The following is a 26,968-nucleotide window of genomic DNA, read 5'->3' as shown; positions in this document are numbered from 1 at the left end:
CAAAACAGCAGAAAGTGATGTTTACATTTTGGCGATAGTGGAAAGTATTTTGTTTTGTTTGATTTTGTTTGAAGAAGTGAGCAATTTTTTAATTTTTCCTTGTTATTGATTTACTTGTTGAATCAAGTAATTTGTTAACTCAATAACAAGTAAAGTTCTGGAGCCTGGTACATACATATTTTGCAACTGCTTCCTGGGCAGGTGTAGCTGGAGAATTCTTGAGGAGCTAATTTCCATTCCCTCACATCTTCCAGCCACTTACATCTGAACACTAGCTGGGTGAGAAGAGAACAATCTGATCTTGGTTAATGTGCAAACTTCCTTACAGGGCAAGATTTTAGTTCTTCCGAACTAATTTCCTTCTTTATACTTTTTATGGGCTCGTAATAACAGTGATTGTTTACATTGTGTAGTTCCTTTTGAAGTTTTTATATAAGCCACATTGTTTCTGGATGTGGTCAGAATATGCAGGCTCTGTAGTATGTATATAAAAAGGCCACATTTCGTTTAAACAGAAAAGGTCTTGAAAAGAAGTATTGGCATTTTTTTTCTGCAAACTCTTTTCTCTCTTTTTCATAAATGAGCATATTCTTATTCCTTGATTTAATTGTATTTTTCTGTATCTCATCGTTTCAGCTTGTCTCTTTTCTGAAGCTTTTTTTATATTGGGTGATACCAGCTTTGAATCACATGCTTGAGCCTTATAACTCTGTGGCTTATGATATGAAATTATATTTTAAACCATAGCTAATTACATTTGTTTTGAAATTATTTTAATGAAATATAGGAGTATGGCTTATCTGCATATGTAACTAAAAGAAACAAAAGTATAACCTCTTTTTTTATGGGTCTGTACAGTGCTTAGCATAGGGCTGTTCAGGACCCTGAACACAAAAAGCAGTATGTCATAAAGGATCTAGAGCCAGAAGACCTGGATTGGAGGTCTAGTTCTGCTATTTAATGACTTTGTACCACTGGGCAAACTGCCTAACTTCTCTGTACTTCAGTGTTCTCATCTGTAAAAGCAGAATAATCATACCAGCACCACCTCAGAGGGTTATCATAAGGTAATGTATAATGAATTGCTTTGTAAACCATTAAGCTCAATAGAAATGTGTTCCTAATGTGATTAGTGTTCTTTAAAGGTACCGTATATCCCATTGCTGGAGATATGTTTGGACTTACGCCTAAGTCCTTAATCATTTTGTAATTGTTCAGTGATCCCAAGTGATTTTGTTGTTTTTTTCTTCCTATAGAGCATATCATGTCCCAAGTGGGAAAATATTAGCTGTAAAGGTAAGTGCTGGATAAATTTTATGAAATTTTTGATGCTCACCATTTTCTGTTTCTCCCGTTAACTTAAGTCACAAGTGTCATCAGAGAGGTGATGGAATGGCTTAAGGTTCAGATGGTAGGTAGTGGGAGCTATGACCCTGTTGTGACATTCAGACCCCTGAAGATATTTTAAGTACGCCTTAAAATGGTCAGTCATAAGCCCCTTGTATTGTAATTCTTCTCATCGTTGTTTCCTACACTCGTTTGTGTGTTCTCCGACATGTGGCATCACTGTCGTGGTCACGCAGCTCAAAACCTCATTAGTCATTCACACTCCTTCTTCTCCCTTACCCACCACATCCTGCCAGAAGTCTTTCCTAAAATGTGTCCATTTGTCACTTTTCCTATTTTCATCCCCATTCCACACTCTTGGATCAGGTTCTTATTACTTCCTACTGGGACTACTGAAATAACGCCCTCACTGCACCTTCCATCTTTTTCTTCTGTGCACCTTTTACTCTGCTGTCAGAGTAGAGAAGTTGAATCACAGATCTGACTATGTCACTGCTTTGTGCCTGCCCCGTTCCCCCACCCACTGTCATCCGCAATCGTGTACAACACAAAGCCTAAGAGCTCTGCCTCACTTCTGACCATTTATGGCATCCTAAAATACCCAGGCACCGTACCCACCAATAGAGTCAAGCTGTAGATAGATAATCTCAGGAATGTTCTTGGCAATTACCTAAAACTTATTTCTATCCTAGCATAATCCAGGCCCATGTCTGCCGGACTCCAAGATCTCAGTCCTGCCGTGCCATTTTGGATTTACTCTCTGGCACTGTCTCCTGGTGCTTGATCTCCCCATCATTTTATATCTCAGTTTTCCCTCGTGAACTCTGTCTTAAATTGTACTTCTGACCTAATCCTTCACTACCTCAGCTCCTTCCCTAGTTCTAACTCTACAGAGCCCCACTCTCAGCACTGGGACCTCAACTAACATGGTCAGTACTGTCGCTCTCCACACAAATTAGTCAAGCCCTCTACAGACTGGCCCCTACATACGCTTACAGACACGTCTTCTGCCTTACCAGTCTGTTATTTTCCAGTCATGCCCTTTGTCTCTACTCTCTTCGGCCTTTAATAATGAAAGCTTTTATGTTTTATGTTATAGTGACTACTGTATGCCAGGTGTGATGCTAGGTGATTTATAACTATTATCTGTAATCTTTAAAACTACAAAGTAAGCCCGTGTATTTTAGATTTGAGGAAACCGAGGCTCAGAAAGCTGACTTGTCCAAGGTCACACAGTTGGAAGAGGCAGGGCTAGGATTCAAACTAAGCCTATCTGACTCCAATTCACATGTCCTCTATGATACCATGCTGCCTTTCTGCAAGCTACTTCCATTGCTTCTCCCTCCAATTTCCATGTATCATTTCAAGGTTCATCTCCCCCAAGATGCCTTCTTAGCTTTCCCCAGTGAGAATTCAGTCTCTTTACCTAACACTTGCATGGTACATAATTCTGCATCTTTTGTCTTATCCAGGAAACAAAGAAGCAGAGAGGTTAAATTCTAACTGGTTATACCTTTCAGTGAACTTAAACCAAAACTAAGACACAGATCTTCTGGTTGCTACTGTAGTCTACAGTTCCTCCTGTGTGTCACACATACAGTACCTAGAACGTGTTATGTAGATTAATAACTTAAATAGCGTGTGGTAAGGAGGTATAATAGAGCTCCCTCTTGGGATACTTTCTTTGGCATTCCAATGAAGTTAAGCCCACAGAATTGCAGAACTGGTAGAAACCTTAGAGATCATCTAGTGTAATCGCCGTTTTTACAAAGGAGGAACCTGAGATCCAGAGAATTCACAGGGTAGTTACTGTAGAGGCCAGGCTCCATTCTAGTCATCCCCTGAGTTCACTGAATGCAGCTTCTATTATTCTACCTTGGCATTTAACTTTCTTTGTATACCTACTGAGTTCCCTTTTCACTCAGAGGGTGCTTCCCAAAACCTGGGCACTATTATCTGAGTTATTTGTTTGTTCTTTTGATGTCAGAGATCTTAGATTGTTGCGTGTATTTGTTGAAGATAGTCAGCTCCAGGTTATCTGCTCCAAGAAAGAGCACTGCTACATATAATCCAATAATTTATCATTATTTGGCCTTCAAACCCAGTAAAGCAATCCCACAAGGTATTTGGTTATGTCTAGGAATTATCTGTACCTGTGACCCTTACGTGGTTTATTATGTATGTGAATATATATGTGGAGCACATAAACATGTATATACGTATGCCTACAGATATACCTGTATATGCATACCCATATACTCACATGTGCCTTCCTATACACATATATGCATATATGTCTACATATGTAACCACACACATATATTTTTGGTTGTTATTCTAGTTGCAAAATTGTGTGATATAGCATTTACCGAAATTGTCCCTTATTCTCGCGTTCTTCTTAGTGTCTTTCTTTACCTTGGATAAGTTGTTCAGACTTCACCCATATTGGATATTGCTTTTCTTATCACCAAAAATAACAAGTGTTTACTACCTAGAAAGTGATTTCCCCTCCCACTGGCTCCCATCCCTGGTAACCATCAAAGAACACTGTTCCCTGTGTGTATAGCTATTGTTGACTTTTTCTAAAAGTGAGATGTTTTAAAAACTGAGATATTTTTTAACTTATTGAGGCTTGTTTTATGGCCTAACATGTGGTCTGTTGTGGAGAATGAGCCATGTGCATTGGAGAAGAATGTGTACTGTGCTGCTGTTGAGTGGTGTGTTCTGTATATGTCTGTGAGTTTGAGTTAGTTGATTGTGTTATTTTGATCTTCTGTATCTTTGTTGAGTTTCTTTCTAGTTGTTCTGTCCATCATCAGAAATGGTGTGTTAACGTCTCCTACTGCTATTACAGAACTGTCTATTTCTCGTTACAGTTCTGTTAGAGTTTGTTTTATGTATTTTGGAGCCCTGTCATTGGGTGCATAAATATTTATTATGGCTATGTCCTCTTGGTGGAGGACATAACCTTTAATCATTATTTAATGCCCTTTCTTGTCTTTAATAATGGAGTTTGACTTAAAGTCTATTTTATTAGGTATTATTATTATTGCCACTCCTGCTTTCTTTTGTTACTGTTAGGTTGATATATGTATTTTTTATCCTTTGAATTTTAGCCTTTCTATGTCTTTGGGTCTAAGGTATGTCTCTTCTAGCCAGCATATTGATTGGGTTTTTTTTTTTTTTTTTTTTTAATCCGTTCTGCCACTCTCTGTCTCTTGACTGGTGCATTTAAACCATTTACATTCAGTGCGATTATAGATAGGCATGAATTTACTGCCACCATTTCCATTTTGCTGTGCTTTTTAATGTGGTGTTAACAGCTTCTTTGTTCCCCTTAATTTTCTGAGCTAAGTCCTTTTTGTTTATGGATTTTCTTTTCGTTTTCTTTGTTGTTGTTGATTTTATGTTTGCTGAATCTTTTTGATTTGCGTCTTTATTTTGATAAGCAGATTTATTAATTTTCTTTGTGGTTACTCTGAAATTTCCCTTTTTCTTCCTAAGTTTAAAACAGTCGGTTATATCTTGATATCACCTTGACCTCCTCTCCATGTGGAAATTTTGTGACTATTCCATTTATTCTCCCTTTTTGTTTTGAAGTTGTCATCACTTACGGATTGACTTCTTTGGTTCTCTGTTTTTAGTTTTGTAGCTTTATTTTACATTTAAGAATTCTTTTTCTTGGTTGGTATCTGGGTGATGTTGTTATGTGTCTTGATCTCAAGTTGTTGTCTGATGTCATTGGTTCTCTGTACTTTTAATGGTTCTTCTAAGGTTGGTCTGATTTTTACAAATTCTCTTAATTTCTATTTATCTGGGACTGTCTTAATTTTGCCATCATATTTGAAAGACAGTTTTGCTGGATTTGCAATTCCTTTCTTTCAAGGTTTTATATATGTCATCCCACTGCCTTCTTGTCTGCATTGTTTCTGCCAAGAAATCAGCACTCAGTCTTATTGGTGCCCTTTTGTTAGTGATATGTCATTTTTCATGAGCTGCTCTCAGAATTCTTTCTTTGTCTTTGGTTTTGAGAGTATGATTGTGATATGTCTTGATGACTTTCTTTTGGCGTCTATCCTGTATGGGGTTCATTGAGCTTCTTGGATGGAAACTTTTCGTCTTTCATGATATTAGGGAAGTTTTCTATCAGTAATCATCAAAAATTCTTTTTTTTCTTCTCTCCTCTCCTCTTCTGGAATTCCAATTATGCATAGATTCTTCCTCTTGATACTGTCCCACGTAACTCTTTGGCTTTATTCATTTTTCTTCATTCTTTTTTCCAGTCGTTCTTCAGGTTAATGTCAAGGGATTTGTCCTCTCTTTTGCTGATTCTTCCTTCCATTGCTTTAATTCTACTTCTGTGACCTTCCTTTGTAGTATCTCTTTCTGATATTTGTTAATCTGCTGGATTTTTAGTTGTTGCTTTTGTATGGTTTCTAATTGTCTATTTATTTTGTCATTTTGTTCTTGTATTTTTTTCCTGAATTCTTGTCTGTGTTTTCCTTGATCTCTTTGAGTTTCTTATAAATAAGTCTTTTGAATTCCTTATCAGGTAGTCCCATTCCCATTTCTCCCTCTGGTAGGTTTTCTGCCCCTTTAGTTTGCTCAATTGTTCAAGCCATCTTATTCTGTTTGTTCATGTGAACTCTTAGCTGCCCTGCCCTTCTCAGACTCCCAGTTCTGTCTCATCAACTTAGGGAGATGTCTGAGCTCTGCCTGGGTTTCCCTTCCTGTACTGGGGTCCGGAAACTCTCACTAGGCAGTAAGCTGGGCAATCACAGCACTCATCTCATTTGTTTTTCATCTTTTAGGAATCATTGTCCTCTTCTGGCTAATGTCCAATGTCTAGAAGATTGATCTTCCCTCCTTTCTTTCTTCCTTCCTTCCATCCTTCCTAACTTCCTCTTTTTCTTCTTCCTTCCCTCCCTCCCTCCCTTTTATCCTTTCTTTCCCCCAACATCCCTTTCTTTCTTGTCACCCCTCTAATCCAGATGCTTACTCAAATTGTTCTCTTAGCAAATAGAAGCTACCACTTATTTATCATTTATACTATGCTAAGCACTTTAGGTATATTTTCCTCATTTAATACAACACTCTTTTGCAATTGTTACTGTTATTGATTCTCTTTTTATAGATGCAGATGGTGAAGCCCTGAGAAATTAAATAATTTTCCTGGAGTCCCCCAACTAATAAATGGAACTAGGATTTGAACCCAGGCAATCTTGCCTCAAGTCTGTGTTTGTAACTCTTGTGCCATATTGTTGCTTAAATTACCCTTAGTTTGTTTCTACAGCATAGTTCTGGTTACATATCTCCCCCTCTCAAAAGTTTTCAGTGGCTCTGCATTACTTCCCAAGTAAAATAAAAATTCAGTGGGATGGAACTCTAGATCCTGTACAGTATATCATCAGCCTACATTTATACCATTATCTTAAGTGTCTGAATCCTATGCTTCTTGTAAGTCTCACTCACTGCCTTTTCTGAAGCCAGGTACTTTCTGTCTTCAACACTTAGATTCATGTAAACTTAAAAACAAATCTGTTGCCATCAAGTTGAATTCCAACTCCTAGCAACCCTATAGGACAGAGTAGAACTGCCCCATAGGGTTTCCAGGGCTGTAAATCTTTACGAAAGTATACTGCCACATCCTTCTCCCATGGAGTAGCTGGTGGGTTCAAACTGCCGATCTCTTGGTTTACAGCTGAGCACTTAACCAGTGTGCCACCAGGGCTCCTCATATTATTTGCTCCTAATTAGAATGCCTTCACAGTATCTTTGCCTATCAAAATCCTTAACACCCTTTAAGGGTCAGCTCAAAAGTCTCCTCTTCCATTGAATTTACCTAGATAAATCCTTTTACGTCTGGTCTTTCTCTCTCGCTCTCTCCCACTCTGTTTCTCTCACTCGTTCACTCTCTCCTCTGAACCTCTCTAGAATTCTCTGTATGTATCTCGTCTGCGTGTTACCGTATACTGCCTTGTATTTTGTTATTAGTATACATGTACATTTCTCCTATTTCATTGAAATCTCTTTGTAAGGGAACATGTTTATTCTCTTGTCTTATTGATCTGTGCAGAACCTTGCATATAGGGCCTAGTAGAGTGCACTACACATAATGACTAGGTACTCAAAACCTAATTTGTTGAATGCCTGTATGAATGAATATGTTTTTATTCTTTCATTTGTTCCTTAGTTCATTCATTCATCTTTTGAAGTGACATCTTGGAAGTAGGTTCAGTTCATATACAAAATATCCTGTAGTAGTCTTTGTATGGACCATTACTCTTACCCAGAATATTTCTTAGCTTTTTTTATATTAAAGGGTGAAATGAAAGGTTAAGAGTTAGACGCACATTTGATCTTTCCCTGACCCTCTCCTGACTTTTGTGTGACTTCAACCATGTCACTTGAACCTCTCAGTGACCTCAGCTGTGAAACGGGGCTGCCTGGTGTCACAGAGGGATTGTGAAGAGCAGCACATCACAGTCCTTGTCTAAACAGAATCAGCTGCAGGGCTTGGACGCCTGCAGAGAATGATGAGTGGAATTTAATCTCCCAAGTTAAGTGGTCAGTAGGACCCACACTTTGATAGTCCATGGGAGCAATTAGATGAGAGTCCTCAAAAATCTGTTACTTTTCTGTTCCTACTCAAAATATTTCTAATTTTTATACTTCTAAATGTTCTTATTTTTTAGGCAAAAAAAGCATATTGTAACGTTGCCCTTTTCAGACTCGAAAGATGGAAAAATATCATTTGAAATGTTTTAAAAAGCAAGTTGAATTTTGGGAAGAATAAAAGTACTTTGAATTTTATACCACTGGATTTAGGAAATTTCCTGCCTCAAAGAGAGCACTTTGAAAATGATGCTCATCACATTTTAAAGATAATTGTTTAATAATGGCTTATGTAACTCATGAAACGTGTTTTTAACTAGGTTTTTTTTTTTTTTTTTAGTGTAGGTAGACAATATAATTGCAAATAAGTACAGCAGGAAACAAACAAGAATACTCTTAGCCATCTTGCAAACAGAGCCTTTTTATACCATTAATGTATTCTATACAGTCTTTCAAATAGTAATGCTTGGAGGATTTAATAGATGTCCCAGTATTGCATTTTTCTAATTGGGAAAAATCCACCTCACAGGAAAATTCCTAGCATAGCATATAGCATGTGCTGATTATCATTCTTTGACTGCTTTGGGTTTCTGGCGCTTTTAAACCAGCATTTAAATGGACCATTTGATTAATCATTTGTATACTGACTGTAATCCTCCCAAATTTCCTTTCTGAGTTGTACATACTGTAAAAGACAATTATGTCACCACAGATTAAATAAGTGAATTAAAACAGAATAGCGGCTTAATTTGACCTGTGATTTTGCTCTCCTTCCTCTTAGTGGAGCGTGTGCCACTCTAGCAAATAAATGAAGTCATCCATGACAGCTTGTGATGAATTGCCGTATTTACACTGTATATTTTAATAGCCTCACACTAATTTAAATTGAGCACAGAGTAGATTATAATTCAGTCACTTGACTGCTTACATTTAACTTGACAACTCATCCTTATTTGTCCTGGAGGTGTAGTGGAGAGCGGCAGAAACGCACTCAGGTATTGCAATTTCTCACTTAACCCTTTCTCCAGGAAATGCCTCAGGTTAAAATTCTTTCCAGTTTGAACAATTTAGCTCTTCCTAAGAAAGAAAAAAAAAAAAAAAGGAAAACTCAGGGAGTCCATACTTTGCCATGTACTTCAAAAAGGAAATTAGTATTTGCTACACTTTTTTCCATTGCCTTCAAATAAGGAATTGGACTTGTTTGTTTTTAGCAGTTTTAAAGCTTACTCAAAAGAATGCCTGGGGGAAGGAGAATTAACCTTCCACTAGAGTGCCAAGTCCCCCTGAAAATAGAAGAGCATTTCAGTAGGGTTATTTTAAGGTAGATTTTACTTTCCCTTTTAAGTTCCCAGAAATTACTCGCTTTTCCTCCATTATGGAGTCTCCACTCTTCTGAACTATAAAGCAAATACCAAAAATAACCAAGCCCTATTAAAGTGCAATGGATTGGCTTCACAAACACAGTATTACCTGCCACGTTTTAGGTCAACATGGCACTGTTTATATACAGTTAAACCTGCAAAAGCCACAATCTGTGTAAGGCAAAACCTGTCAGAGAATGAAATACTAGCCATGAAACCAAGCAAAAGTGGTAAGACTGCACCGCTGTCAAAGGCAAAAAACTTGCAAGACCCAGAAAAACAAGGCAGTCCCATCGAGTTCTGGCTGTCACAGGTTTCTCTGTGTTTTGGTGTTTATGTCTTTGCTTTTAAATTCAGTTATACAAATCAAGCAAACTATTGCCTTCCTGTCTAGAAAGAGCTTCTTATTTAGAGGATTACGATTGTAAGGAGCGCTTTAATTAAATCCCAAATCATTTATTGGGTACAAGTGTGAGTAAAACCCTGTGCTGGGTGCTGGGGGAATAGACTGATACATAGGACTCACAGCTTGTCCTTGAGGAGCCCACATCCACTCTGTACTGTGGAGGGTTCTGATTTTAGGAGATGAACCATGAATGCTAAAGGCAGAATGTGTTAAGGAGAGATATACTAGGCTAGAGTAGGCAGTGAATTCTGAAGGGGTTTTGTGATGGGCTTCTTGGAGGTAGTGGTGACGGTATTTATGCTGGCTCCTAAAACATATAGAAAATTTTTATAATCAGTGACTGTGGAGTGGACAGAGGAAGCACATCCCATGTGGGGGGAACAGCAGGAGCAAGGACCTGAAAGTGGGGGAAAGCACAGAATATGTGTGTGGACCAGTAAAAGTTACCTGATTTCCCGTGAGGATTGGCTTGCGAGGAGAGAAGTAGTAGGAGAAGGAATTAGATAAGCGGAGCTAGATTGTAGAAGAATTGCTTGAATGTTATGCTAGAGTTTTAACTTTATTTTAGGCCATGGGAACTCAGTTAAAAGTTCTTGAACAAGGGAATGCTATGCTCACAGCTAGGAATTTTGGGTTAATTCCAAGATGTTGGCTAGCCATGTGGAATCATGTTATTTCTGAGTTGGTAGCCTGGAGATCCACCATTCATCTGTCAGTTTGTCATACTGTGGTGGCTTGTGTGTTGGCTATGATGCTGGAAACTATGCCACCAGTATTTTAAATATCAGCAGGGTCACCCATGGTGGACAGGTTTCAGTGGAGCTTCCAGACTAAGACAGACTATGAAGAAGGACCTGATCTACTTCTAAAAAATTTGGCCAATGAAAACCTTATGAATAGCAGCAGAACATTGTCTGATAACAGTGCCAGAAGATGAGCCCCTCAGATTGGAAGGCACTCAAAATACGATTGGGAAGGAGCTGCCTCTTCAAAGTAGAGTCAACCTTAATAACCAGGATGGAGTAAAGCTTTCAGGACCTGTGTTTGCTGGTGTGGCACGACTCAAAATGAGAAGAAACAGCTACAAACATCCATTAATAATTGGAATATGGAATATATGAAGTATGAATGTAGGAAAATTGGAAGTTGTCAAAAATGAAATGCTTAAAGATCGATACCTGAGGCATTAGTGAACTGAAAAGGACTGGTATTGGCCATTTTGAGTCAGACAGTCAGAAGGTCTGCTATGCCGACAATGACAAACTGAAGAGGATCAGCATCACATTCATTGTCAAAAAGAACATTTCAAGACCTATCCTGACATACGACACTGTCAATGATAGGATAATATCCGTATGACTACAAGGAAGACCAGTTAATACAACTGTTATTCAGATTTACACACGAGCCGCTAATGCCAAAGATGAAGAAATTGAAGATTTTTACTAGCTTCTGCAGTCTGAAATTGATCAAACGTGCAGTCATGACACATTGATTATTACTGTTGATTGGAATGCGAAAGTTGGAAACCAAGAAGGATCAGTACTTGGAAAATAATATGGCCTTGGTGATAGAAACAATGCCAGAGATTGCATGATAGAATTTTGCAAGACCAAAGACTTATTCATTTAAAATGCTTTTTTTCAACAATATAAACAGCGACTATACACGTGGGCCTCCCCAGATGGAATACACAGGAATCAAATTGACAACATCTGTGAAGAGAGATGATGGAGAAGCTCAATATCATCAGTCAAAACAAGGCCAGGGGCCGACCGTGGAACAGACCATCAAGTTGCTCATATGCAAGTTCATATGCAACTGAAGAATATTAAAACAAGTCCGTGAGAGCCAAAGTACAAACTTGAGTATATCCCACCTACATTTAGAGACCATCTCAAGAATAGATTTGATGCGTTGAACACTAATGACCGAAGACCAGATGAGTTTTGTGGGATGACATCAGGGACATCATCCATGAAGAAAGTAAAAGGTCATTAAAAAGAAAGGAAAGAAAGAAAAGACCAAAATGGATGTCGAAAGAGAGTCTGAAACTAGCTCTTGAAGGTAGAGTAGCTAAAGTGAATGGTTCAAATAAAAGAGCCAAACAGAAGATTTCAGAAGGAGGCTCAAGAAGACAGAGTAAAGCATTATAATGAAATGTGCGAAGACCTGGAGTTAGAAAACCAAAAGAACATACTTGGCCTTCTCAACCTGAAAGATCTGAAGTAAAAATTCAGGTCTCAAGTTGCTGTATTGAGGAATTTTATGGGCGAAAAATTGACTGAGGCAGGATACATGAAAGAAGATGGAAAGAATAGATAGAGTCACTGTACCAAAAAGAATTGGTTGACATTCAGCCATTTCAGGAGGTAGCATATGATCAAGAACCAATGGTACTGAATATTGAAGAAAGATGTTCCAGCTGTACTGAAGGAATTGGCAAAAAAACAAGTCTCCAGGAATTGAGGGAATATCAGTTGAAATGTTTCAACAAACAGATGCAACACAGAAGCGTTTACTTGTCTGTACCAAGAAATTTGGAAGACAGCTACCTGGCCAACTGGAAGAGATCCATATTTGTGCCCATGCCAAAGAAATGTGATCCAGCAGAATGCAGAAATTATAAAACAGTATCATTTTTTAATATGACATGCAAGTAAAATTTTACTGAAGATGATTTAAAAACAGTTACAGCAGTATATCAAAAGGGAACTGCCAGAAATTCAAGCTGTATTCAGAAGAGGATATCGTTGCTGATATCAGATGGATCGTGGCTAAAAACTGAGAATACCAGAAAGATGTTTATCTGTGTTTTATTGGCTATGCAAAGATATTCGACTGTGTGTATCATAACAAATTATGGATAACATTGTATAAAGTGGGAATTCCAGAACACTTAATTGTGCTCATGAGGAACCTGTACACAGGCCAAGAGGCAGTCGTTCGAACAGAACAAGTCGATACCGCATGGTTCAGAATTAGGAAAGGTGTGCATCAGGGTCGTATCCTTTCACCATACTTATTCAATCTGTATGCTGAGCAAATAATCTAAGAATTTGTACTGTATGAATAAGAACTGTGAATCAGGATTGGAGGAAGACTCATTAATAACCTGTAATATGCAGATGATACAGCCTTGCTTGTTGAAAGCTAAGAGGTCTTAAAACACTTACTGATGAAGATCAAAGACTACAGCCTTACTGGTCCACAAGTGGACCAGTAAGTAACGACTTGGTAAGTGGAGAAAATATTGAAGTTGTCAAGGATTTTATTTTACTTGGATCCACAGTCAATGCCTGTGGAAGCAGCAGTCAAGAAAGCAAAGATGTCACCTTAAGGAAAGCTAGACGATTAATAATAAAGAAGAATTGATGTGTTTAAATTATGGTGTTGGTAAAGAATACTGAGTATACCATGGGCTGCCAGAAGAACAAACAAATCTGTCTTGGAAGAGGTATAGCCAGAATGCTCCTTAGAAGTGTAGATGGCAAGACTTTGTTTCACTTATTTTGTATATGTTATCAGGAGGGACCAGTCCCTGGAGAAGGGCATCATGCTTGGTACAATAGAGGGTCAGTAAAAAAGAACAAGACCCTCAACAAGATAGATTGACACAGTGGCTGCAACAATGGGCTCAAACATAGCAATGATTGTGAGGATGGTGCAGGACTGGGCAGTGTTTTGTTCTGTTGTACATAAGGTCACTGAGTCAGAACCAACTCAGTAGCACCTGACAACAACAACAAGCCTGCAGATGCAATATAGTCATAGAACTCAGTGAATAAATGAAATTTTTGAAACAAGTAAGTGGTTCTCAACCTTACCGTGGATTAGAAATCACCTGGGCAGTTTTAAAAAGATACTGAGATGTGGGCTCTGCCTCACAGATTCTGATTTCATTGTTCTAGGGTAAGGCCCGTGCATCGGGATTTTTAAAAAGTGCCCCAGGAGGTTCTAATGTGAGGCCACACTTGAGAACCGCAGCTTTAAGGTCAATCATAACTTCATACCTTTTAGTAGAGTTTTTTGGGGTGAACGGTTCCCTGTGTTTGACATGGTGGTATGAATAGCTGTAATATTTTATGGCAGAAAATTAAAACAGTGCTAGATGAATTTATTAATGTTTTATGCAGGAACAAAACTGTGAGTGAATATTGTTGGCAAATGACTGTTGATTAGAAGAAATGTTCAAATGTTTCTTCACAGTTTTGTATTATGCTTACAATCTAAGTTAATGAGTGCTTTTATAAATAACCCTAAAAGCAAACTCTTGTTAGAAACTGGTTATGCCTTTTTTTTTTTTTTCTCACCTTCCCCTCCCTCAAATGGATGTCAGTATTCTAAAATGTGTGTTTGAGAATTATTCTTTCTTTCCTGGCTCTATCAGCAGTTTGTAATCTACAATTTTTTTTTTTCCCCGATGTGATTATATTTATTCTCCAGTTATAATACAAAATGTTGTTTAATGTTCAATGGTGTATAACGATTCCATCGTGGTAACTCTGAATATTAAATTTTAATCTAGAAATATCTAAAGTCAGAAACTTCTGCTGCAGATATTAAAGATTATCTTCCAACATTTTTATTGTCGTCACTGTCTTTTTTTGTTTAATCACTGCCTTTTTTAAGTAAAAAACAATTCCCTTGAATTGGCCTCACTGAACTGCTAAGTAAAATTTGAACAGTTGATGATCTTCTTTCTTTAAAAACTAAATGTTTGAAATAAACTAGAATGTATTCTAGGTGAGTTTATGAATAAACGCCTTTGTTACAATTCTGACCCAGTGGTTGATATTTTAAGGAAACACACACTGGGATGTGCAGGAGGCTGGGACCCAGGGGAAGGGCCCTACCATTGCCAGACTGCAAGCTCCTTGGTTTCCTCCTCTCTCAGAGAAGGATGTTCAATGAAATGATTTCAGGGTTTCCTCCAAACTCCAACATTCTGTAACAATATTAGTAAAGAAACATTACCCAACTGGAAGAATATAAAAAAAGGATGTATTAAGAAAACTCTCCCCTCATTTCTCTCATAAGTAAAGATCTCATTTCAGCCGTCGCTTTTTACTCACCCTTCTTCCCACTGAATCATAAAACGTTTCTGTTTTAATGATTTGAGGGTCATTCCTGTCTTCCTCTCCTGAAAATAACCAGTGTGGCCAAAATAGGGTGTATAAATTAAGGGTGTTATAACTTAACTGACTTTTAAAGCCATTAATGCTGACCTTTGAGACCTGGCTTTTTCCTTGGCCCCATCAATCACTTCTGTACCACCTCCCCTAATACAAAGGGTTAGACAGATGCGGATACAGCTTGTGTTACTGAGGATTATAGTGGTGGGGAGGAGGAAGGGGGAGGAATAGAGGAAACACCTTTTTTTTTTTTTTTTGTAATTTTTGTATTTCATAGTGATTAAAACTATTTAACTTGAAGGAGAATAAATGTGTGAATATTGATGCCTTTCTATGTTTAGGTCATACTACTAGATATTACACTGGAACTTCAGAAGCAAATTATGTCTGAATTGGAAATTCTTTATAAGGTAATATTTTTTCTTGGCCGTTTCTACTTATAAAACATGCTTATTGTCTTACATGTCTTAAACTACTTTTATCTCTTTTTTGTTACAGTGTGATTCATCGTATATCATAGGGTTTTATGGTGCATTTTTTGTAGAAAACAGGATTTCAATATGTACAGAATTCATGGATGGTGAGTTTCCACTTTATAATATTTTTAAAATGATGCTTGGAGTAGAATACTTTAAAACCTAGTTTTGCTATAGATGTCAAATTGAATTAAAAATTAAAGTATACTAATAATTACTTCCTTTATGCTCTAAAATCATCTTAGGGGTTACTTCTGCTAAATATTTGTAGCTGAGCTATAATTTCAAGAATTTCATTTATTCACCTTTATTGAAATTTTAAGTAGAACAGACTAAATGCTAGTCTAATCGGTGGCTTGATATTTGATTCCTGTGTACAATCTGTCTGCACTTGGAAACAGATGCTCTGTTCTTTTAATGTTTCAATAGCCAAAACAAATTTTCTTTTAAGGAAATCCATTAACCCAGTGTCCTGCATCTTTCTGAGAGAAATCGGCTCTTCATTGCAAGATAAATTGTTTCTCAACACAGCAGTTAAGCCAAAATGTGTTTAGTTTTCTTTGGACTTTACCCCTTTCCTTCCATCTGTATTTTTCATTTATATGTACTTTGATAGGTCTTTTTTTTTTTTAATTTTTATTGTACTTTAAGTGAAAGTTTACAAATCAAGTCAGTCTCATACAAAACCTCATGTTGCTCTCCCCCTAATGAGACAGTACATTCCTTCTCTCCACCCTGTGTTTCCGTGTCCATTTAGCCAGCTTCTGTTCCCCTTGGCCTTCACATCTCCCCTCCAGACAGGAGCTGCCTAGGTAGTCTCATGTGTCTACTTGATTCAAGAAGCCCACTCCTCACCAGTATCATTTTCTGTAGTGTAGTCCAGTCCAATCTCTATCTGAAAGAGTTGGCTTCGAGAATGGTTCCTGTCCTGGGCTAACAGAAGGTCTGAGGATCGTGACCTCCAGGATCCCTCTGGTCTCAGTCAGACCATTAAGTCTGGTCTTTTTACGAGAATTGGGAGTCTGCATCCCACTGCTCTCCTACTCCTTCAGGGATTCTCTGTTGTGCTCCCTGTTGTGGCAGTCATCGGTTGTAGCTGGGCACCATCTAGATCTTCTGGTCTCAGGCTGATATAGTCTTTGATTTATGTGGCCCATTGTGACTCTTGGGCTTATACTTGTGTCTTTGGTGTTCTTCATTCTCCTTTGCTCCAGGTGGGTTGAGACCAATAGTTGCATCTTAGATGGCCGCTTCCTAGCATTTAACACCCCAGACACCACTCTCCAAAATGGGATGCAGAATGTTTTCTTAACAGTTTTTATTATGCCAGTTGATCCAGGTGTCCCCTGAAATTGCTAGGCCTTTCTTGATCTGAATCTTGGTACTCTGTCAGTGAAATGATGTCATCGCTGTTACTGTTTAGCTGTTTTATCTAAGCAGTCTTCAGTTTCCAGTGTCTAGCCAATTAAAACTCAACTTTTTTTTATATACTCAGTTCCATTTTGGGTGCTGTCAATACAGTTCTAAAGCAATTAGTTCATGACTGGCAAGAATTTTTAGTGAATGAACAATGGTATCTTGATATGTGATAAAGCGTGTAATATGTTGTAAATTAGTTCTGGTAGATGTCAAGAATTAAAACTCTTACATTCACATGGGTAATATGACAATTTCTATTCAAGTAGAAAACCCATTGCCATCGAGTCAGTTTCGACTCACGGGGACCACATTTGTTGCAGAGTAGAACTGTGCTCTATAGCGTTTTCTTGGTATAGCGCCAGGACTTTCTTTCGCAGCACTGCTGAGTGGGTTCAAACTGCCGACTTTTAGGTTAGTGTTGTTGTTAGGTGCTGTCGAGTTGGTTCTGACTGATAGCGACCCTATAGGTCAGAGTAGAACTGCCCCATAGAGTTTCCAAGGAGCGCCTGGTGGATTTGAACTGCTCACCTTTTGGTTAGCAGCTGTACCACTTAACCACTACGTAGCTACTTGCAAACTGGTTGTGCTACCCAGGGACCTATTGAAGTAGGCTGAGTAGAAAAAATGGATTCATAGAGCCAATACATGTTTGGAAGTATATTTTATAACTTTTCATCTTTCTTTCTTTGAAGGCTTCAAGTTTGCAGCTACATTTAAAAAAACTTTTTTAATTGTCATAATTCAAGTATCATAAAATTCTCTCTTTAAAAGTATACAATTCATTGGCTTTCATCGTATCCCCAAGGTTGCGCAACCATCACCAGTATCTAATTCCAAAACAGTTTTATCAGTGCAAAAAGAAATCTCAAACCCATTACCAGCCACTCCTTGCTTTCTTCCCACCACCCCCCCTTAGTCCCCGGCAACCACCAAAGTACTTTCCATCTCTATGAATTTCCCTCTTCTGGATATTTCATATAAATGGAATCATACAGTATATGGCCTTTTGTGTCTGGCCTCTTTGACTTAGCATGATGTTCTCAAGGTTCATCTGTGTGGCAGCATATATCATCAGTTCTTCATCCCTTTTAATGAATGTATAATATTTCATTTTATGGCCGTACCATATTCTGTTTAGTTATTCACCATTGCTGAGCATTAGGGATGTTTCCACTTCTTCACTACTATGAATGGTGCTGCTGTGTACATTAGTGTACACGTTTCTTGTGGACAAAAGTTTTCAGTTCTCTTAGGTATATGCCTAAGAGTGAAACTGCTGGATCATGTGGTAACTCTGTGTTTACCTTTTTTTTGAGGAACTGCCAAGCTCTTTGCACCATTTTACATTCACATCAGGAATGTATGAGGGTTCCAGTTTTCTCTACACCTTTGTTATTGTCTCTCTTTTTGACTGTAGCCATTCTAGTGGGTGTGAAATAGTATCTCATTGTGGTCTTGATTAACATTTCCCCAGTGATGAATGATGTTGAGCATATTTTCATGTGCTTATTGGCAATTTGTGTATTGTCTTTGGAGAAATGTCTGTCCAGTTCCATTGGCCACATTTTTTAATGGGTTGTTTGTCTTTTTATTGTTGAGTTTTAAGAGTTCTTTGTGTATTCTTCACATGTTCTTATCAAATATATGTTTTACAAATATTCTCAAATTCTGTGTGTTGTCTTGACAGTTACTTCTTGGTGTCCTTTGAAGCAATTTTTTTCTTTTTTATTTACTTCATGTGCAATTTATCTATTTTTTCCCTTTGATTGCTTGTACTTTGATGTTATATCTAAGAAACCATTGCCTAAACCAAGATCCCAAAGATATATACCTGTTTCCTTCTAAGAGTTTTACAATTTTAGCTCTTATGTTTAGGTCTTTGATCCATTTCATGTTAATATTTTTATGTTATGTGTGGTAGGGGTCCAAATTTATTCTTACACCTATAGAAATTCAGTTGTCCTTGCACCGTTTGTTAAAAAGAGTATTTTTGCTCCACTCAGTTTCCTTGGACTCTTGTCAAAAATCTATACATTTTTGGTCAGAAATTAATTGATCAAAAAGGGATAGGTTTATTTGTAGATTCTCCATTCTGTTCCACTGATCTGCTTGCCTATCCTTAGGCCAGTACTACATACTACTTGATTACTTGTACTTGGTTATTCTTGATTATCGTAGCTTTGTAGTATGTTTTGAAATAGAGAATGTGAGTCCTCCAACTTTGTTCTTCTTTTTCAAGATTGTTTTGTCCATTCTAGGTTCCTTGCATTTCCATATGAATTGTAAGATTAGTTCGTCAGTTTCTGCAGAAAACCCACTGGGTTTTTGATAGGGATTGTATTGAATCTATAGATCACTTTGGGAAGTATTGCCATTGTAACAATTACTATGTCTTTCACTCCATGAACACAAGATGTCTTTCCATTTATTTAAACCAGTTTACATTGAGTTGATTGCAACTCATGGGAACCCCATATTTGTCAGAGTAGAACTGTACTCCATAGAGCTTTCAACCCCTGATTTTTTGAAAAGTAGATCTCCAGGGCTTTCTTCCAAGGAGCCTCTGGGAGGATTCCAGCCTCCAACATTTCGGTTAGCAGCCAATAACGTTAATCATTTGTACCACCCAGGGATTCTTCCATATATTTTGGTCTTCTTTAATTTCTCTCGGAAACCCTGGTGGCGTAGTGGTTAAGTGCTACAGCTACTAACCAAGGGGTCGGCAGTTCGAATCTGCCAGGCGCTCCTTGGAAACTATGGGGCAGTTTTACTCTGTCCTGTAGGGTCGCTATGAATCAGAACCGACTCTGTGGCACTAGGTTTGGTTTGGTTTGGTTAATTTATTTCAGTTTTGCTTTATCGTTTTAGTGTATAAGTTTTATACTACTTTGGTGAAATTTATTCCTCAGTATTGTATTCCTTTTGATGCTACCATAAATGGAATTGTTTACTTATTTCAGTTTTGAATTGTTCATTGCTAGTGTTTAGAAATATAATTGGTTCTTATATATTGATCCCAATGACCTTAATTGCAAATACTTTTCAACAACATAAACGGTGACTATATACGTGGACCTTGCTGGATGGAATACACAGGAATCATATTGACTAGATATGTGGAAGGGACAATGGAGAAGCTCAATGTCATCACTAAGAACAAGGCCAGGGGCTAACTGGGGAACAGACCATCAATTGATCATATGCAGGTAAGCTGAAGCTGAAGAAAATTAAAGCATGTCCATAAGAGCCAAAGAATGACCTTGAGTATACCCCACCTGAATTTAGAGAATAGATTTGATCCATTGAACACTAATAACCAGATAAGTTGTGGGGTGACATCAAGGACATCATACGTAAAGAAAGTAAAAAGTCATTAAGAAGACAGGAAAGAAAGAAAAGACCAAAATGAATATCAGAAGAGACTCTGGAACTTGTTCTTGAATGTAGAGTAGCTAAAGCAAATGGAAGAAATGAAGTGAAAGAGCTGAACAAAAGATTCCAAAGGGCAGCTCAAGAAGACAAAGTATTGTAATGAAATGTGCAAAGACCGAGAGTCAGTTAACCAAAAGGGAAGAACACTGTCTTAGGCTGGGTTCTCTAGAGAAGCAAAACCAGAAAAGCAGATAAATATATATAGAGAGAGATTTATGTCAAGGAAACAGCTCCTGTGATTGTAGAGATTGGAACGTTCCAAGTCCAAGGATCAGGATAGAGGCCCTTGCCAATTCATGGAGCCACAGAAGCTGGTGAGCCCAAGATCAGCAAGTCAGAGGGAGGGCTCCTGCTCACAGGCTTTGAAGGTCAAGAATCCCAAGGTTGGAAGGCAAGACGGTAAGGTTTTCCTGATTCACTTAGCTGTAGGGGCTCGCGAACCCAGGATCGGCAGGTCAGGGACCAGGACTCTTGCTCGCAGGCTGTGAAGATCGATGAATCCCAAGATGGACAGGTGAGCTGCTGGCTGAAGTCCCAAGAACCAGAAGTCAGACAGGAGGCAGCCGCTGGATCCAGAACAAGCCAACAGCCTTGGCAAGGCAAGCAGGAAGGAAGTAGGAGTTGGAAGGCGAAGAGATGAAGGCTGAGGGGACTGTGAGCTGCCACAGGCCCCTTCCCCACCGGTACCACTCAGTAGATTCCATCATGGGGGTGATCACATATCAGATTTCAACAGGGAAGTGATAACAGCATTATACAATTGCCAAAACATTGAGAATCATGGCCAAGCAAAGTTGAAACACAATCTTAACCTTATCACAAACACCGTGGACTGCCAAAAGAACAAACAAATCTGTCTAGGAAGAAATACAACCAAGGATGGCAAGACTATGTCTCACATACTTTGGACATGTTATCAGGAGGGCTCAGTTCCTGGAGAAGGACATCATGCTTAGTAAAGTAGAGGGTCAGCGAAAGAGAAAGACCCTCAACAAGATGGATTGACACAGTGGCTGCAGCAGTGAGCTCAAGCATAGCAACAATTGTGAGGATGGTGCAGAACTGGGCAGTGTTTCATTCTGTTGTACATAGGGTTGCTATGAGTTGGAACCCACTCGACGGCACCTAACAACAACAACATACACATAGTTATCTACATACATGCATGTATCTACCAGCACATATTTTTTTTGGTTGTTGTTGCTTTTGTTTCAAAATTGTATATGTTGTAAACCCAAAACAAAAAACAGAAAGCCAAAACTGTTGCTGTCGAGTCGACTCTGACTCATAGCAACCCTATAGGGCAGAGTAGAACTGCCCCATAGGGTTTCCAAGGAGCGACTGGTAGATTCGAACTGCAGACCTTTTGGTTAGCAGCTGTGCTCTCAACCATGGTGCCATGAATGCTCCATATATGCCATAGCAGTGACCAAGAGGTCCTTGTGTACATTTTAGTGATGTCATTTACCTTTGTCAGGCTGTGTACACTTCACCCTCACTCAGTGTTGCCTTTCCCATCACCAAAAGTAACAAGTGCCTACTGTCTAGAGAGTGAATCTGCCTCACCCCTTCCATCCCTGGTAACCACTAATGAACATTAATTTCTGTATATTTTGTCTGTTCTTGTCATTTCATAAAAGTGAGAACATACAATATTAGTTTTTTGTGGGGTTTTTTTTTGTGTGTGTATGTGATTGTCTTATTTTGTTCAACATAATGTCCTTCAGGTTCATCCATGTTCCAAGATGTTTTGGGAACCCATTTTCCTTTATCGCTGAGTAGTATTCCATTGTTTGTATGTACCACATTTTACTTACCCATTCATCTGTTGATGGACACTTATTTTGTTTCCATGGTTTTGCTATTGTGAATAGTGCTGCAATGAGCATAGATGTACATGTCTGTTCGTGTCACTTTATTAGATTCCTAGGGTATATACTTAGGAGTAGAACTGCTGGGTCATATTTTTTTTGTAGTTTTTTAAGATGGATGGTTAGGATGTTGATTTAAGATCTTTCTTTTTATTTAATGTAAGTGTTTACAACTATAAACTTCCCTTTTAGTATTGCTTTAGTGCATGCTAGAAGTTTTGGTATGTTTGGTTTTTGTCTTCATTCATCTCTAAGTATTTTCTGATTTCTTTTGTGATTTCTACTTTGATCTATCACTTATTTATAAGTGTGTTGTTTAATTTCCACATATTCGTGAATTTTCCAAATTCCCTTCTGTTCTTGATATCTAAAATCATTGTATTGGGCCAGAGAACATATTTTGTATGATTTCAGTCCTTTTAAATTTGGAACTCTGTTTTGGGGCGTATATATGTTTATAATTACTATAATTTCTTAATGGATTGACCTTTTGATCATTGTACAGTGTTCTTCTTTGTAGTAGTAAGTTTTGTCTAAAGGTCTATTTTGTCTAATATTAGTATAGCCACTCGAGCTCTCTTTTGATTTCTGTTTGCATGGTATATCTTTTTCCATCATTTCATACTCAAACTATTTGGGTCTTTAAATCCAAAGTGTATCTCTTATAGACATGTGTACTTATTCATTCTGTCAATCTGTGCCATTTAATTGGAGTGTTTAATCCATTTACATTTACTCTAAATATTGATAAGATAGGATTTATATCTACTATTTTCCTATTTGTTTTCTATAGGTCTTATGTCTTTTTGTTCTCCATTACTGCCTTCTTTTCTGTTAAATACATATTTTCTAGTGTACCATTTTTATTCTCTTGTCATTTCTTTTACTATATCTTCTTTTTCGCCCCTTCCAATGGCTGTCAAGTTAATAGTGTTCACAGTGATTTGGGGGTGATGATTTCATTTCTGCCCTGGAGCTGGAGGGGGTAATGCGAATAGGGAAAGCTAAAAGGAAAGTTTCTTAGTGGTTTCCCTGGGAATTACAATTAGCATTTTAATTTATAACAATCTTGTTCATAGTCCCTGGGTGGCTCAGACCATTAAGCACCTGACTACTAGCTGAAAGGTTGACAGTTCAAACCCACCCAGAAGCACCTCAGAAAACAGGCCTGGCCATCTGCTTTCAAGAGGTTACAGAAAACCCTATAGAGCAGTTCTACTCTGTACACGTGGGGTTGCCATGAGTTGGAATCAACTCAGTTGCAACCAGCAACAACAGTTTGGATTAATGCCAACTTAATTTCAGCAGTATACAAAAGCTTTGCTCTTATACAGCTCTGTTCCTTCTTCCTTCCATTGTTATTGTTACACAAATTACATCCTTATACATTTTTTATTCATCAACACAGATTTATAATTATTGTATTATGCAGTTGTCGTATAAATCAGATAGGAGGAAAAAAGTGAAAAACAAAAAATAAAGCTTATTCACCTGTGCAGTTACTTTTACCACTGTTATTTATTTCTTTATGTGGATTTGAGCTACTGTCTAATAACTTCAGTCTGAAGGGCTGTTTTTAGTATTTCTTATGGGACAGGTTTGGTAGTGAAGAATTCTCTCAGGTTTTGTTTATCTGGTGATGTCTTAATTTCATCTCCATTGTTGTAGGATAGTTTTGCTGGATATATAATTTTTGGTTATGATCTTTTTCTTTCAGCTATTTGAATATGTCATCCCACTGCCTCTGATCTCCATAGTTTCTGGTAAATAATCAGCTGTTAAACTTGTTGAGGATTCCTCGTGCTTGATGTATAATTTCTTTCTTGCTCTTTTCAAAATTTTTAGCCTTTGGTTTTGTATGTTTTGATAATAATTTGTTCAGGTGTGTATAGCAACGGGTTTTTATCTTTTCAAGTTTATCCCACTTTGCGTTTTTGAGCTTCTTGGATGTGTATATAAATGTTTTTCATCAAATTTGGGAAGTTCATAGCCACTATTTCTTCAGATATTCTTATTACCCTTTTCCTTCTCTCTTTTCCACAGGTCTCTGGAGATGTATCATTTTTCTTATTTTTTCTTTCTGTTTCTGAGACTGGATAATCTCAACTGACCTATCATCAAATTTGCTTATTCTTCTGCCTTCTCAATTGTACTGTTGAGCTCCTCCCATGAATTTTTCATTACAGTTATTATACTTTTCAATTCCAGAATTTCTATTTGGTTGTTTTTTTTTTTTTTAAAAAAAAAAAAAAGGAATTTCTGTCTCTTTGTTGATACTCTCTATTTGGTGAGACATCGTTCCCATACTTCTTTAGAAAAAAAATTTTTTTTTTTAACTGTACTTTAGATGAAGGTTTATAGAACAAACTGGCTTCTCATTGAACAGTTAGTACCGATACTGTTTTGTAACATTGGCTACCAACCCCACAACATGTCAACATTCTCCCTTCTTGACCTTGAGTTCCCTGTTACCAGCTTTCGTGGGTCCTTTTACCTTCTAGTCCTTGCCCCTGGGCTGGTGTCCCCCTTTAGTCTCATTTTGTTTTATGGGCCTGTCTAATCTTTGGCTGAAGGGTGAACCTCAGGAATGACTTTATTATTTAGCTAAAAGGGTGTCCAGGAGCCATACTCTTGGGGTTTCTCCAGTTTCTGTCATGCCAGTAAGTCTTGTCTTTTTTTGTGAGTTAGAATTTTGTTGGACATTTTCTCCAGCTCTGTCCAGGACCCTCTATTGTGATTCCTGTCAGAGCAGTTGGTGGTGGTAGCTGGGTTTCATCTAATTGTACTGGACTCAGTACAGTGGAGGCTGTGATAGTTCTGGTCCATTATTCCTTTGGACTAATCTTTCCCTTGTGTCTTAGGTTTTCTTCATTCTCCCTTGCTCCAGAAGGGGTAAGACCAGTGGAGTATCTTAGATGGCTGCTCGCAAGCTTTTAAGACCCCAAACGCTACTCACCAAAATAGAATGTAGAATATTTTCTTTATAAACTATGTTATACCAGTTAAGCTAGATGTTCCCTGAGACCATGGTGCCCACAGCCCTCAGCCCAGTAACTTGGTCCTCAGGGAGTTTGGATGTGTCTATGGAGCTTCCATGACCTTGCCTTGGACAAGTTGTCCTGGCTTCCGCAGTATTGTGTACCGTCTTACCCTTCATCAGAGTTATCTATTGTCTGTTTGGAAACCCTGGTGGCGTAGTGGTTAAGTGCTATGGCTCCTAACCAAAAGGTCGGCAGTTTGAACCCGCCAGGCACTCCTTGGAAACTCTGTGGGGCAGAGTTATACAACTACCAAAACACTGATAATCATGGCCTAGCCAAGGTGACACACAATCTTAACCATCACACAGGGTGTGGTTTTCAATGCTGCCCTGGAGCTAGAAGGGGATAATGCAAATAGGGAAACTTGAAAAGGTCACAAAATTTTCTCTTCTTTTCAAATTCAGCAGTTTTTCTTGTATTAATGCTTTCTGGGTCACTGCAAGCCTTTGGTTAATTTCTAGAGTTATAAAAATAATTTTTTTTTTTTTGATAATTTTTGCCCCTTTTCTCATTGCTTTTGTAGAGGAGGGAATTTTTGCAGATGTTGCTTTTCAGTTACATTCTTAGTACTTTAAGTTTTTAACTGAAAGCCTTCACTTTGTTGCCTACATTTAATTCCGTTTTGAGACCCCTCACCCTCTCACCTTGAGCTGGGTCTCCAGCCCTTTCTCCTACGGCTGCGTGGAAGGTTCCCTTTACTGCGTGCTGACTGGCTCCTGAATGTTAAAGTTTCCCACTTTTTAAGTTTTATTCTCATATTCTTATCTCCTCTGTTATTTCCCAAAACAGGTATTCTAAAATTTCATTTCCCACCCCATGTCTCGCATACCTTTTTCTCCTCAGAGATAATACAAACTAAGGCAGTCCCTGGTTACAAACCAGAGCCGTTCCTCACTGTGCCTTTAAGTCAGAGTTGTAAGTCAGCAACAGGTGCATTGAGTTCTTATTAGCCTTACTTTAATGCAAGAGAAGTCTCCAAGCCCTTTCAGTGACTTAAAAGCTACACATGCAGCAAGTGAAGGTGACTGTGATGAAGAATTCTTGCAAGTAGGGTTTGGTTCAAGCCTTTCAAAGTGAGGGAAAATTTATCTAACGTTAAAGGGAAAGTATGAGTTGTCCTCAAGTCGGACGTTCATAACCCAGGGACTGCCTGTATTAAGTATGAACTCTCACAATTCCTTGCTCTTCCACCTATAACTGCACCTTCCTGATCCACGTCTCAGATGAAGAATTGCTTAAGGCCAGTCCCTCCACATGTGTGTCCATATGGGCATTTCTCCAATATTTACCCCGACTCTTTTACCCTTCTCTCTCTGGGTGATACAACAGCTACAAAACAAAGACATGAAAAGCTGTGCACTACTCTCTATCATTCTTCCTTGCCCCTTCCAGTTACAGCCAGACTTCTTGATGGCTTTCTCCCTGGCCTTAGTGCTGTTCCTTTAGTCTAGATTCTCATTGTCTATTTTATTTTGATCTCTGATTAATCACTTTCCTATTTGTTAGACACATTTTTTCAGACACTGTTCCGAACCTGTTTAATGAACTGTTTAGTGAACGAGACTTAACCGCTGTCCTGATGGGACTCAAGTTCTAGAAGGAAGACCAACAAGAAGGCCGTATAAGTAAAGAGTAGTGATGAGAGGGCCTGGGGCAGGAGAGGACATTAGACAAGTAGGCAGAAGCTAGATTGTGCAGGCTTTGTAGGTCATAGGAGTTTGGGTTTCATTCTGAATTTACTAGAAAACCATTGGAAGATTTTAAGAGAAGAATGATATAATATGCCTACTCATTAAGTTAAAACTAAATCCACTCAGAAACCCTCAAATACAGAATTTTAGAATACAGGAAGTCCCCAGGTTACG

General features: G+C 38.2%; 1 protein-coding gene across 29 annotated transcripts in view; it reads left to right on the top strand.

The window, feature by feature from the left end:
* The window catches only part of MAP2K5 (mitogen-activated protein kinase kinase 5), a 279,846-nt gene that overhangs the window by 95,029 nt on the left and 157,849 nt on the right, over positions 1–26,968 (top strand). For all 29 annotated transcript variants that reach the window (XM_064267345.1, XM_064267344.1, XM_064267343.1 and 26 more), the window contains 3 exons: positions 1,257–1,296; positions 15,206–15,274; positions 15,363–15,444. In XM_064267345.1, coding sequence (XP_064123415.1) covers positions 1,257–1,296; positions 15,206–15,274; positions 15,363–15,444 — 191 coding nt within the window. The remainder of the gene's footprint in view (positions 1–1,256; positions 1,297–15,205; positions 15,275–15,362; positions 15,445–26,968) is intronic.

Source organism: Loxodonta africana, chromosome 13 (assembly GCF_030014295.1).
Source record: "Loxodonta africana isolate mLoxAfr1 chromosome 13, mLoxAfr1.hap2, whole genome shotgun sequence".
NCBI lineage: Eukaryota > Metazoa > Chordata > Mammalia > Proboscidea > Elephantidae > Loxodonta > Loxodonta africana.
Note: the sequence above shows the minus strand (reverse complement) of the source record. Positions and strands in the feature narration are given on the sequence as shown.